This window comes from Microplitis mediator, chromosome 11 (assembly GCF_029852145.1).
Source record: "Microplitis mediator isolate UGA2020A chromosome 11, iyMicMedi2.1, whole genome shotgun sequence".
In the NCBI taxonomy this organism is placed as follows: Eukaryota; Metazoa; Arthropoda; class Insecta; order Hymenoptera; family Braconidae; genus Microplitis; species Microplitis mediator.
The window spans coordinates 17,840,430-17,854,830 of record NC_079979.1 but is presented as its reverse complement, the minus strand read 5'-3'; the positions used below and the strand labels follow the sequence as shown (position 1 = coordinate 17,854,830).

At 27.9% G+C, this 14,401-nt stretch overlaps 3 protein-coding genes across 10 annotated transcripts in view; 2 read left to right on the top strand and 1 right to left on the bottom strand.

Moving 5' to 3' along the window:
• The window catches only part of LOC130677055 (neutral ceramidase), a 52,524-nt gene that overhangs the window by 23,771 nt on the left and 14,352 nt on the right, over window positions 1–14,401 (bottom strand). For 5 of the 6 annotated variants that reach the window (XM_057483627.1, XM_057483626.1, XM_057483629.1 and 2 more), the window contains 6 exons: window positions 12,891–13,050; window positions 11,917–12,060; window positions 9,967–10,143; window positions 9,703–9,830; window positions 9,383–9,581; window positions 7,966–8,172 (listed from right to left, as the gene is read on the bottom strand). In XM_057483627.1, the coding sequence (XP_057339610.1) occupies window positions 7,966–8,172; window positions 9,383–9,581; window positions 9,703–9,830; window positions 9,967–10,143; window positions 11,917–12,060; window positions 12,891–13,034 (999 nt within the window). In that variant the 5' untranslated portion in view covers window positions 13,035–13,050. Of the gene's footprint in view, window positions 1–7,965; window positions 8,173–9,382; window positions 9,582–9,702; window positions 9,831–9,966; window positions 10,144–11,916; window positions 12,061–12,890; window positions 13,051–14,110; window positions 14,190–14,305; window positions 14,369–14,401 lie in introns of those variants that run through there. The other variant, XM_057483624.1, reaches the window with a different exon arrangement.
• LOC130677058 (adult-specific cuticular protein ACP-20-like) lies at window positions 1,524–2,963 on the top strand. Of its 2 annotated transcripts, XM_057483633.1 has the most exons (3): window positions 1,524–1,626; window positions 2,276–2,443; window positions 2,596–2,963. In XM_057483633.1, exons 1-3 carry the CDS (start codon window positions 1,612–1,614, stop codon window positions 2,863–2,865), a joined length of 453 nt encoding a protein of 150 aa, XP_057339616.1. In that variant the 5' UTR covers window positions 1,524–1,611; the 3' UTR covers window positions 2,866–2,963. The 2 variants fall into 2 exon arrangements, with proteins under 2 accessions (XP_057339616.1, XP_057339617.1); XM_057483634.1 differs by lacking the exon at window positions 1,524–1,626 and having other exon boundaries at window positions 2,345–2,443; window positions 2,577–2,963.
• On the top strand, window positions 6,421–7,677 carry LOC130677057 (cuticle protein 7-like). Of its 2 annotated transcripts, none has more exons than XM_057483631.1 (3): window positions 6,421–6,543; window positions 6,641–6,949; window positions 7,304–7,677. In XM_057483631.1, exons 1-3 carry the CDS (start codon window positions 6,535–6,537, stop codon window positions 7,565–7,567), a joined length of 582 nt encoding a protein of 193 aa, XP_057339614.1. In that variant the 5' UTR covers window positions 6,421–6,534; the 3' UTR covers window positions 7,568–7,677. The 2 variants fall into 2 exon arrangements, with proteins under 2 accessions (XP_057339614.1, XP_057339615.1); XM_057483632.1 differs by having other exon boundaries at window positions 6,641–6,889; window positions 7,304–7,673.

Sequence of the window (14,401 nt, the reverse complement as noted above, 5' to 3'; positions counted from 1 at the left end):
TTCGTTTTTAGACATATATTCAGTAAAAAATATCAAAAAATTTTTTTGAACCACGCTTCTAATGAAATTTTAACTTTTAAGCATAAATTGTCGGTTTACAAAAAACACGTACTGATAGATTTTTCCTATAATTTTTCACAGCAAACTGTTACTTATTCTACAACTTTTCCAGCTATGCTCGCATTGAAATATCTTCAGGGTACCGAAAAAAGACGCCTGTGAAAACCAGAGCTCTTAATTTTAATATTTAGAGGCCACGCATCACAGATTTATATTCTCCATTTAAATAACCCGGGAAAAAATTTTTTTTTTAGAATTTTCTAGCTCACAAACCAACGTACGGATATTCGTGTTCAATATATATTTTGTAGGAAATCGAACGCTCTACAAAAAATATCTCTTATCATTTTTTGATAAATTTATCCGTTCAAAAGTTATTTGAGCTTGAAGTCAAATTTATATTAAATTTTCAGATCTTTTTACTTAACCGCCAAAACTATCAGACTTATGACAAAATTTCATAAGAATTTTTTGTAGATAATTTCATTCCCGACAAATTATTATGAATAAAATTTTACGAAATTTCGCACTGTTTTCTAGTTATTTTCATTTTAATATCAAGCTCTTAAAAAAAATAATTTTCCGATTGATTTTAAGAGATTTTTTTGAATCAGTCTAATATATATGTAAATATATGAGAAAGTTTTGATCTTATGACATGACAAAAATATATAAAAAGGTAAATGATATATTTAAGTAACAATTATGAAAGTAGTTAACAAAAAAAAAAAAGTTGGTCACATTATCACGTACGATATAAAAAAAAATCTAAAAAACGCATAAAAATGAAGTCAACTAAAAAAGTAATAAACATGAATGAAAAACATAAATTTACCTGGCGCCTTTCGCTTAAACTTTTTCCCAGACTTAGCTAAATATAAAAAATATAAAAATATCTAAAGACTATGATTAATAAATAAATACTGTCGCTTTAAATACAAAGGGAAATATTTAAGTGATGGAAAAAAATATAAATGAACACAAGAATAAATGAAACTTATGAAGAAGAAAAAGTCTTTACATATTCATAACATCTTTGTTCATTGCGGCTTTGTGGACTTTTTTTTTTGCTGTCTTATTTTCACGAGCGATTTATTGCACGTGGATACGGAATAGACTTTAAATAATAAAATAAAAAATATTCACAAGTGTGAAACTCTTTAGAACGATGAGTAGAACATTTAACAACTATTAGAGAGTCTAGACAAAAGAAATCTTATTGTATAAACATTTACTTTACTTGACTTACATATTTCTTAACTTTTATACCCATGTCCTGATATATATATATATATATATATATATATATTTTAAGTATTGTGTGTAATGTGCATTACATTAAAAGTGTAAGTATTAATAAAGCGAGCAGAGAAAAAAAGGCATTAAACAAATTTCGTGTCATGTCCTTGCGAATTAGAAAGACTTCAATGTCATCTCGGCACAAATAATCATTGTAGTATGACCATTTTTATTTACTATAAATACGTCTATAAATTAAAACGAAATCTGTACATCGACAATCAGTTTAAGAGACTCATTATCTCTATCAACATGTACGCACTAAAGGTAATTAACATTTTATCGTAAATAAAATAATTAAAATTTTTTATTCTATTTTTTTTAAACTTTAATTGGGAATATCTCGAGAACGGTTGGTTGTATGGAAAATTTGTATCCTATCAATTTTGTAGCTTATTAAATTTCCTACAAAATTGTATTCTTATAATTTTTTATATATTTTATATTTACCAAAATATTTGATATTAAAAAAAAATATTAAATTCTTGATTTAAGTGATGACAATTTTTGTCTACTAGTTTTAAACTTCAATTGCTCATATCTCGAGAACGGTTCGATTTATGGGAAATTTTTATCTTATCAATTTTGTAGCTTAATAAATTTCCTATGAAATTTTATTCTTATAAATTTTTCATATTTTTCATATTTACCGAGATATTTCATGTTAAAGAAAAATATTAAATTCTTGATTAAAGTGATGACAGTTTTTGTCTACTAGTTTTAAACTTCAACTGCTCATATCTCGAGAACGGTTCGATTTATGGAAAATTTGCGTCCCATAAATTTTGTAGCTTATTAAATTTCCTACAAAATTGTATTCTTGTAAATTTTCCATATTTTTGAAATTTAGTAAGATATTGCAGGTAAAAGAAATGAAAACTTAAAAACTATAGATAAGTAAATAAAAAAATTACAGTTTCTTGTCCTCATTGTCGCAATACTGATGATAAAAACTAAAGCATCGCCAGTTGAGTATGAAAATTATGACTATGATTCATACAATCAAGAGCCTGAGAATAGTTATGAGGAGTCATATCCAGATCATGGATACTCTGGATATGAATACGATTCACACGATAACTACGTAAGTTTCATTTAATTAAATATATTTTATGAGTTTTAATTTTTAAAAATAAAATATATATGTAGAAATATATATAATGGTAATAAGTTAATGAGATTTTTAATTTTTAATTTTTAACTGTAACCTAACGCAGGACTTTGATTCCCCGTCAGGCTTTTAATTACGGAGTGAATGATCCATACACGGGGGACGTAAAGAGCCAGGAGGAAGTCCGCGTTGGTGATGTAGTCAAAGGATCTTACAGTATTAATGAACCGGATGGAACAATCAGGGTTGTCGAGTATACTGCTGATGATCACAATGGATTTAATGCTGTTGTAAAGAAAATCGGACATTCCGTACATCCCATTCCTCCTATTGCTAAATATCATCCTATTGTCCCTATTCATCACCCATTTAGTCACCAGCAATATCTCTACTAATTACTTAGTATTACAAATTATTAATTAACATTTTAATTTATTATTAAAAAATAAGAGTTTACTTTTTTTTTTTAATTTAAAAAAAATTATCTTGCAGTTAGTAGACAATTAATTATATTTTGATTTTTTTTATTAACATCAATTTCGAAAAAAAAAAAATGCACATGTAGAAAATTAAAAAATCTATAGGTGCAATTTTTTTAATTATTTTTTTTTTTTTTATTATTTATCGTTTCTAAATTAATCCAAAAATTATTAGACCGGCTAACTACAGTATCGTTATAAAAAAATTTCTTTTAATTATTTTTTGATTTTTTTTAATGTCAATATCGAAAAAAAAAAAATGCACATGTAGAGAATTAAAAAATCTATAGGTGCAATTTTTCAAATTATTTTTTTTTTTATTATTTATCGTTTTTAAATTAATCCAAAAATTATTAAGCATCCGCTATCTACAGTATTGTTAAAAAAATTACTTGTAATTACTTAGATCTAATTATTTATCAATAAAAATTATTTATCAATAATCCATTTTTGTCCGAATTATTTTTTTTTTTTATAAAAATTTAAAAACTCGACTGTTATGAATTTTATTTAAATGAAAATTTTAAGAAATTAATCAAAGGCAGTAATTACGTGGTTAATATATCATATATATTTTTAATAACAGTGAAGATAAAAAATTCAATCAAGTTCTCACGGCTCTTAAAAAAACTTGCCCAATCAATCATGCAGCCAACTTATTCTGTCTTCGGCTAAAATATTGATGTTCATAAATTTATGTAACTTTTAGATAAAGCGAAGAAAATAAAAATAAATAAACCATGAAATTTTATCAGTAATTAATAATTGTTTGTTTAAAATTTTATTGTAATAATTATTAACTAATTAACGCGTCAAATTGTTTATTCAAAGCTAATTACCGATTACCAAACCGTTATGTATTACAAGTTATCTATTTATGCTAATTAATTATACATAATATGAGATTCATATCAACTCTCAACAATTTATATAATTAACACGTTCAGCTTAATAATTTAATTATTCAACTTTTTTCGCTGTAATTAAAAAAATTTATTGTTTCTTATTTTTATATTTTATCCGAAAAAATTGCGTGGCCTAATTTACCTTATGTTAAAGTTTTAATTAAAAATTCAAATTATTTTTTTTAGTCCAATTTAATTTTCCAAAAATTTTACCCTGCCCATTTTTCCCCTTTTTTATCCCTGACAAAAATTTTGGACTCAATTTATTCATATATTTAATATATAAATTATATCCAAACGAAAAAAATTATTATATATTTTTTTTTTTTTTAAATAAAAAAACTTCACAATTTCAAAAAAATTTTTTTTCCCGCATTTTTTTAAAGACCGGGTCATGATAATAAAATAATTTGGCGGCTAAGAAGTCGAAAGTAAAAAAATTTACACTAATCAGCATTTTCCAGTACGACTTCGCCCCTTTCTTAATTAACAGACTGAAAATTGTCGGGGATAAAATTCTATTGAACTAAAAGTTGTGCTCGCGTACTCTCGGGTCATTAAATTATGGATTTAATTTAAATAACTTAATGTCAAAGTCCAGTTAAATATTTTCCCACTTAAATATTCAAAATCAATCAATTATTAAATAAATTAAATACTTTCATTTAATAAGACGTATATATATTCTATATATAAAAATATCGACCGAATCACCGGACTAGTTGTCAGTAAAATATTTCAACTAGATCATATCATTTGTCATTGATTACACACGAGTCAGTCATATAAGAGACATATCTTTTACTTCCAATACCATTTATATTATACTCAAATAATCAATTAGAACAATCAAGTCAGCGGACATACCAACGAATGAACCACTAAAATATACCGGATCCGACGTGTCCTACAATACGAGATATTACGACTAAACTTTTCCTTTTCCTTCAGTTTTTTGCCCTTTTTCTTTAGCCCTCAGATTAGTTACGTCACATCTCAGATTACGAAAGTACATATCCCATGGCAGTGTTAGATCTGGGATAATTACTTATGACAACTCAACATATTTATAGACAATCGAATAAACAAATTACAATTAACAATAATAATAATTAGAATTTTTACCATAAATCAACTAATTAAAATATTGCTCTGCTAGTTTTTTAATTTGATTGCAAATATCTCATGAACGGTTGGTTGTATGAAAAATTTTTACTCTGTCAATTTTGTAGCTTATTAAATTTCCTACAAAATTGTATTCTTATAAATTTATCATACTATTCAAATTTAGCGAGATATATGACATCAAAGAAAAATATGAATTTCTTTTACTATTAAAACTTTTAAGAATAAGAGCTTTTAACTTTAATTACAAATATCTCATGAACGGTTGATTGTATGAAAAATTGTTACCTTGTCAATTTTGTAGCTAATTAAATTTCCTACAAGATTGTATTTCTGTAAATTTATCATATTATTTAAATTTAGCGAGATATATGACATCAAAGAAAAATATGAAATTCTATTACTGTTAAAACTTTTAAGAATAAGAGTTTTCAACTTCAATTGCAAATATCTCATGAACGGTTGATTGTATGAAAAATTGTCACCTTGTCAATTTTGTAGCTAATTAAATTTCCTACAAGATTGTATTTTTGTAAATTTATCATATTATTTAAATTTAGCGAGATATATGACATCAAAGAAAAATATGAAATTCTTTTACTATTAAAACTTTTATGAATAAGAGTTTTCAACTTTAATTGTAAATATCTCATGAACGGTGTACTGTACATAAAATGTACATCTTTCCAATTCTGTAGCTTATTAAATTCTTTATAAAATTGTATTCCTACAAATTTCACGCATTCTCTAAACTCAGCGAGATATTTAACGTCAAAGAAAAATGTAAATTAAATTTATTTAAATTATACTAGATTTCCACTGAAATTTAACAATAACGGATAATTTATTTACTCTATTTACTTTTTCATTGAGGAAACTCGTCACCAGAGTTTAAATGAGTCACAGATTAATCAACATTCCATTGATGATCACCTTGGAGCCGCCCATCAGCCGTAACAAGATCCTTATAACTAATTTTTATAGAATGGTACGTCATCATCTGATCCATTAGGCCACTCTTGTCTTTGTCATTAAATTTTTTCTACTCTCCAGCTCTTTTGTAAATTATTTTTTACCTCATTATTCGTATTTCAGGTCCTCAATTTATTTTTTTATCTAATCGCCGAAAAAATTCCCACGTCAGACGAAATGGCTCGAAAGCCAAACGAGTAAAATATTCACAGAGGTGGTTTAGTGAAAATAACAAAACTCCCTCTACTTAGAAATTTTTTTACAACCGCGGTCGCGGCCTCGAGAGCGTAGACCAGATATCAAGAGTGGACACTCCCGTTGCCGCGTTTAATTCGGTAATGAGCACTAGGCTGTGCTCACAACCAGAAGGTGGGAAAAATATAATGAAATTACGAATGAACGAGACCTTGAATTACACAATCGATGGACACTATTGGGGGTACGCTCAAGATATTACGCATGTTGGGTGTCTAGGACAGGAGTAACTTGTAGTTTCTCAGTATAAAAGACGGTAAAGTTTATGCAAAAGTATCAGTTTACTTCTCACTACTGAGTTAACTACATTCAGTACCAGACAATTAAAATGTTTAAGGTACAACATTTATATTTCATTCCAACAGTTTAAACTTTTTACAGTTGCCAAGTTTTCATTTTCATTTTCACTAATTTTTTTATTTTTTTTCGGGCAGATTTTCGTGTTGGCTGCTTTGGCTGTTGCCAGCGAGGCTTCTTACGCCGATTACGACGGGTACGTTAACTCTAATGTGGGATACGGATCGTACTATGGGCTTGGACATGGACACGACGACTCTTACGAGACTCTCGTTACACCCGTGGTCTCTAATGCCCACTTGGGAGTTTACGGACACGGTTACGAGGGGCATGATTACGATGGACACAATGCTTATGCCCATGGATTAAACCATCACGACACTTATGCCCATGGATTGAACCATCACGATACTTATGCCCATGGATTAAACCATCACGATACTTATGTAAGTTTTTAATTCACCAATTAAATTTCATATTCAAATTTAAAAAAAAAATTATGATCTTGTAGTTAGCAGACATTTAAAAATTTTTGTTTTTCAACAAATCAATTGCAAAAAAATAAATTAAAAATATACACATGTAGAAAATTTAATAAACTACAGGTGCAATTTTTCCAAATCTTTTTATTTTTATGTTTTATGGTCTAAAAAAAAATCAAAAAATTATTAGACGTCTGCTAACTTCAGTATCATAAAAAAATTCCGGTTTTAATTTTAAAAAATCAACTGTGAAAATTTACAGATGAAAAATACAAAATTTCCTGGGAAAATAAATATTTTAAAAACAATTAATTACAGGCACCAGCTAAATACGCTTTCAACTACGGAGTAAACGACCCCCACACCGGAGACGTAAAAAGCCAAGAGGAAGTACGTGAAGGTGACGTAGTCAAAGGATCTTACAGACTCAATGAACCTGACGGTACTATCCGCGTTGTCGAGTACACAGCGGACCCACACAATGGATTCAACGCAGTGGTAAAGAAAATCGGGCATGCAGTCCATCCATCCCCGGTACCGATCGTTAAATACGTCGCCCCTGCGTATCATCACGGTTACTAGGATACTGATTTTAAATAATTTATGTAATTACACAACTTCGAATCGACCATATGTGTTCACTCAATTATACTACACACGAAAATAAAACTCACTTTCAAAATTATCAATTAAAACTATCTGTGAATAAATTATTTTAATTAAATATCTCATTTATTTTTTAATTAAACCCAACCTATATATTTATATTTATGTATATGTATTAAATAACCGTTCATCAGTTGGTAAATTTACATAAAAAAAATGCCGACACCTAAAAGTACTTAATTCCTTGTAAAAAAAAAATTAACGTAACAATGAAAATAATTTACATTCATCGCGGGCTCGAGAAAAATTATCGGAAAAGATGAAAATGTAAAATATCGGAGGGTAAAAAATAAAATGCAAAATTTGTGACTTACCATTGACTCGGTGAACAGTTTGTGCGCAATGATACTCGTACTTTCGAACATATCTTTTCCTGGACCGGATGCAAAACACATTTCGTTTTTTCCAGTGCAAGTGTATGAGGACGAGCACTCGCGGCCGGAAAACTCACACTTTGGGCCGCGGGTATTAGGGGAAACATCTCCCAAATTACTTGAAGCAAAAGCTGCTACAAATTCACCCTAAATATATTATGCTCGATTAATTCAAATCTTACTATTCAGATAAGTGTCATGACACACAAGATTTATTATTAATATTAAGGCAGTCATGAGTCATATCTTTCGACACTTGACATCCTAATTTTAGTTTAAGAAATCATAGATCTCTGTGTTTAAATACATAAATAATAACTTTTTTTTTCACTTCAAATTTAAGAAAATTAATTTAAGTGATAAAAAAATACTCAGACTCTTATTTAATTTTACCGAAAAAATTCACTAAAATTTTTAAAACTAGCGCGCAGTTTTAAAAAAAAAAGATTTTAAAATTTCCTTATGAAAAATTTCTTTGACGGCCCATATTACCCCATAGTTTCTATATTATCCCGCTTTACCCCATTTTAATTAAGAAAAATTGAGAGAGCCCATTTTGCCCCATATAAAAAAATTTCTTTCATGGCCCATATTATCCCATAGTCTTCATATTACCCCGCTTTAGTTAAAAAAAATTTAGAGAGTCCTTTTTGCCCCTTTCTTATAAAATATTTCTTTGACGGCCCATATTACCCCATTTTAATTAAGAAAAATTGAGAGAGCCCATTTTGCCCCTTATAAAAAAATTTCTTTCATGGCCCATATTATCCCATAGTCTTCATATTACCCCGCTTTAGTTAAAAAAGATTTAGAGTCCTTTTTGCCCCTTCCTTATAAAAAACCTCTTTGACAGCCCATATTACCCCATAATCTCCATATTACCCCATTTTAGTTAAAAATAAAATTTAGAGAGCTCATTTTGCCCCTTTCTTATAAAAATATTTCTTTGACGGCCCATATTACCCCATAGTCTTCATACTACCCCATTTCAATTCAAAAAAATTTAGAGAGTCCATTTTGCTCCTTCCTTATACAAAATTTCTTTGGTGACCCATATTACCTCATATTGGCCATATTACCCCATTTTAGTAAAAAAAATGTAGAGAGCCCATTTCACCCCTTATAAAAAATTTCTTTGACGGCCCATATCACACCATAGATTCCATATTACCCCATTTTAATTAAAAAAAATTTATAGAGTCCATTTTGCCCCTTCCCCATCTATTTCATAGAAAAAAAAATGAATTATTTGGATTATAAAAAAAAAATAAATAAATTACAAATTGCAGATTCTTGACTACTTTAATATGAGCATTTGTATTTAAAAAATTAATTGATTAATTAATTAGGTGGATACCTTTCCAATAGGAACGTCTTTGTTTATATATTTTTCAAACAAGACAGCCGCGTAGCCGACGTTATCACTCGAAACAAGTCGATTAGAGTTATTCATACTTGTTGGATGGACTGCGAACCAGTTGATCACACCTAGGGGACGACCATCGGCTGCAATAAACTGCAATTGGGTCATGGTTTTATCGACATTGTATTTGTATCTGCATAAAATAGATATAAAAAAAAGTAATTAGGTTTGCGTTGAATTATTTTATTTTTTAGCATCTAATTGTAAATAGCAGGTAGATGTAATTGTTTAATCAATAAGGATAATCAATTTACTTGTCTCGCTCCGACTGAGGGTTGTTTAAATATGCCATCGGACTACGGTTGATATTTGCATCTAATACTTCCCCACGGCCGACATACAGCTTTCCTGGCACTACGGAATCATGAGCTCGTACAATACTCTGCAATAAAATACACTCGTTACTTATTGTATTCAATTATAAGTCACTTAAATTTTTTTAAATAAATTTTTTAAAGCGGCGTTGATGTGAATTTAATGTAAAATTTTTGGCGGGTGTATTTATAAAATTGACTTACCACAAAAATTCCATTGACGAGAGCATCGAAACTTTGCTTAATGAATCCTAATGTTGTGAGATCAAAGAGCACGTACAGATTGTATCCACCGGGAGTTGAGTGGGTGTGAGTTGCACTAATCATCACATTTTTCTCAGTATACATATCGCCGTATTTTTCTTCAAGTTTACGGATCACCTAGAAAACAATGAAAAAAAATTTAGTATCAATAATTTGCAGACATTAATTTTTATTGCGATTTAATTATATGTACGGTAAGAGCACCAGTACCCAGCCCCTAACCAGTAGCCAGTCGGTCATATACTTTAACATTGGCTCGAAATATATATAAATATAATTTAACATGAGGTGGCTGGCTACTGGTTTGGGGCTGGGTACTGAGGCTCTTACCCTGATTCTAGATTTATTAATTGAGATTTTTATTTAATTATTTCATTTTTAATTTTATTATTATTTATTCTACTTTAATTTTTTTTTTTTGTATAATTTCCGATGTCAATTTTTTTTAATAGACATTAATTTATTTGAAATTATTTTAAAAAATTGACACCCATTTGTTTGCAATTATTTTTGAATATTGACATCCATTTGTTTGTAATTATTTTTAAATATTGATGTCCATTTGTTATTTACCATTATAAAAATCTGACACCTATTTGTTTACAAATATTTGAAGGGTTGACATCCATTTGTTTATAATTATTTTCAAAAATTGACATCCGTTTCTTTACCATTATAAAAATTTGCATCAATTTGTTAATTATTTCAAAAAAATGACATCCATTTGTTTATAAATATTTTTAGAAATATGAGACAAATTTCATTAATATATGCAAAGAAAAAAATTTAATATAACTGTGATACATTTAAATAAATTTTGAAATATCCATGAATATTTTAATCGAATTTTATTTTATCAAAACTGAGACAAATTTTTTTTTTCACTGACTCCGGACTCTGTTCATCAATTACGCTTATGAAATAATTTAATTTCCACTGAAAAAAAAAATTCTCTAATTGATTTATTGACTTATAAAAATTATCTTTATTTTTGTTACTACTTCAAATGTACCCGGAATATTTCACAGATAAAAGACCGTGAATATATATTTTATCAAATTTAAAACTCGTCATCTCACGTCCTGTTGACCTCGTTGTTTTTTTGCTCACTACATTTTATGTGAGTTTATATATATATATATATATATATATATATATATATATATATATATATATATATATATATATATATATATATATATATATATATATATATATATATATATATATATATATATATATATATATTTAACAATGAAATTTAATATTTTAAATCATCTGTTAAATCTTTGTACTGCAGATTAATATTTAAAAAAATTTTAATGTTCATATTTTCTCTTCTTTATTAATTTTTTAGGCCTTTTATTTACTTTAACAGTACAATCATATTTTATTTTATGTTTTAAACAAAAACACAAAGAGTCACATTCGACAGTATTGAGCGGCACATGTTATTGAGCAGCTTTAAAGAAACTTTCTTTGATGTAATGAAAAAGTTTTATGAAAAACAAGTGCTTTCTAAAGAATTTTTTTATAAAAAAGAAAAGAGTAAGTAAACCCGTGTCGTTGGAATGTGACTCCTTGATCTAAAGGATTATTTATTACGCAATAAAATTATTAATTTCCTTTTTCAATATCAAAATTTTTACTTCATATTAAAAAAATCCTTCATTTTTTTATAGTAAAATAATTTTTAATTCTAGACACTGGACCTTAGCTTGGACTATACCACAAGTCGGTTGCACGAATATATTTTTCAAAATATGAAAAATTTTTGCATTTACTTTGAGTCAAAATTATGAGAAAAATTTAAATATTAAAATTTTTTATGAATAGAATTTTTATAAAATTGATGAAATTTTTTTAAATCTAAAAATAAAAATATATTACCGTTGCACGGACATCATGTCCAATCATAGCACTTTCAACGCTGACGAAAACGAATCTTTCTTCGGCATCGTCAATAATGTAGCTGCGAGCAAAAGTACGGAGATGAAGTCCAGATCCTTTTTGATCAATTTTAGCATAGCCCATCTTTAAAAAAAAATTATATTTTAATCTCATTACTAGGGACAAAATTTTTGCCTTAACTTCGAAATGAATGGTTCAAATGTTTAATATTACGGCGAAAATATTGGTCTTATAAAAAAACTTTTGAAACAAAAGTTGTAGGAAATTTATTTTTATAAAAGAAATGTCTCTTATCATTTTTTTATACGACCAATATTTTCATTGTAATTCCAAAATTGAGATTCATAATGAATGATTCAAATTTTTGTTAATTATGAAAATCTTTATTTTGAAATTACGGCGAAAATATTGGTCTTATAAAAAAACTTTTCAAACAAAAGTTGTAGAAAATTTATTTTTATAAAAAAAATGTCTCTTATGATTTTTTTATACGACCAATATTTTCATTGTAATTCCAAAATTGAGATTTATAATGAATTATTCAAGTTTTTATTAATTATGAAAATCTTAATTTTGAAATTACGGTGAATATATTGGTTGTATAAAAAAATTATAAGAGACGTTTTCTCTAGAAAATAAAATTTCCTACAACTTTTATTTAAAAAATTTTTTTATACGGCCAAAATTTCCACTGTAATTCAAAAATTTAACACCATTGACTATTAATTGTCATTTTTAAATAAAAGCAAAAATCCTGGTTGTACTCGTTACAAAATGATGATAAAAAAAAATATCGGAGTGAAACTGAGTGCATTCGGAAATGCCCCAGCTCTAGCTCTAGCCAAGTGTTGGCGTATAGCGAAAGCTAGAACTAGAGTATTTCCGAATGCACCCAATAACTTCCCGAACTTTTGAAAATTTGAAATTTTTTTAGCGAGAAAAAAAAAACTTACGAAGACAATTTCCGCAATAGGGCCAGTTACATCTGCGATTCCAGTTCCGATATTGTAAGACATCGTTACCCCCGGAAATCCCAACGTGATAAGTAGAAACAGACTTATGAGGCCCTTGGGCCCGAGGCCGCAACTTAAATCCATTCAACTTCGCTGCTCACTGGAATAAAATTAAATACTTTATACTCATTATATTTTTCCGACACGTGCATGAGTAATGCCAAATGTTTAGACTCATTTGCTCTCCGAGGTCGTAACTTGTTTACTGTCTAGATCGTTGACACCGTTATCTATTTAAAAAAAACTACATTCGGTGATTTCATTTTGCTTTTTCAACCTTCAGTATTTACGCGTTTAATTTTTATGTATTTAATTTCATTGTTTAAATTATAATATATATACTTTCGCAAACAAGTTATATCAGTCGTATCAGATTATATATCAATTGATAAATAATTTATAAGAAATTTGTTATGATAGCTTTTAATTTTTAAATTTAAAAAACAAATGCAATTTAAATAGTTAAATATATTTGGTAATGAAAGAAACAAAAATCGGTCTATCGGTTGACCCTGCGGGCAGCCCCAAAACTTTCCGCTGTTTTTGAGCTCCTTGAGCTCGGAAAAGTTGTTGTGAATACATTTTCGAGCTCGAAAATATTTTTGTATCTCGTTGTTTTCGAAAAAAAATGTTTTTTCCCTTCCAATTTTTATTCCAACGATATCTCTCAAACCAACTGACCGATTGAGACGGTTGGGGTCGCAATCGACGTGTTTTATTGAGTTCTAAAGTTTATCAGATTTTGAAATTGATTTATCTGGTCGTTTTTAAGAAATTTCAGAAACACTAATAAAAATTTTTTTTTTTGTTCTTTCGTTAACTGTTTCTCTTGAACGAATGAACCGATTTTCGAAAAAATTTTATTTTTGGAATATCTCCGAACGCACCCTACGGATCAAGCTCTAATTTGTACTTGTAGAAATCGACAAGCCGCGTCGAATCCGTTTAAAAATCAGATATTTACATACATACGTACGTACATACACACATACATACATTCGGACATCATCTTGAAATTAGTCAGAATAGCTTTTAAAATTTCAAAACGTCAAGATCTGATAGAAATTCGATTTTCAAAAATCGGACCGAAACCAATATCTTTCCGAATTTTTTAAAATTATAAATTTTCTTAGCGGTAAGTTAACAAAATATATACATACATATTTATATATTTTGTGAAAACTTTCGATTCTTATGAAAACAATATTCGATGGTTTTAAATTTTTTTAATTAATTGAACTGAAACAAATGGATTATTATTATAATTATTATTATTACTTGTTAATTATATAAATAAATAATGAATAAAACACTGAAATATAATTAAAAGACAAATAATAATAATAAACAATCACTTGAAATAATATTTTTATCAAATAGAATTGAATCCGTTCCTCTTCAAGTCTTTTACTACACTGAATGCCATTCAAAAATGCAACGCAGTGGACCTC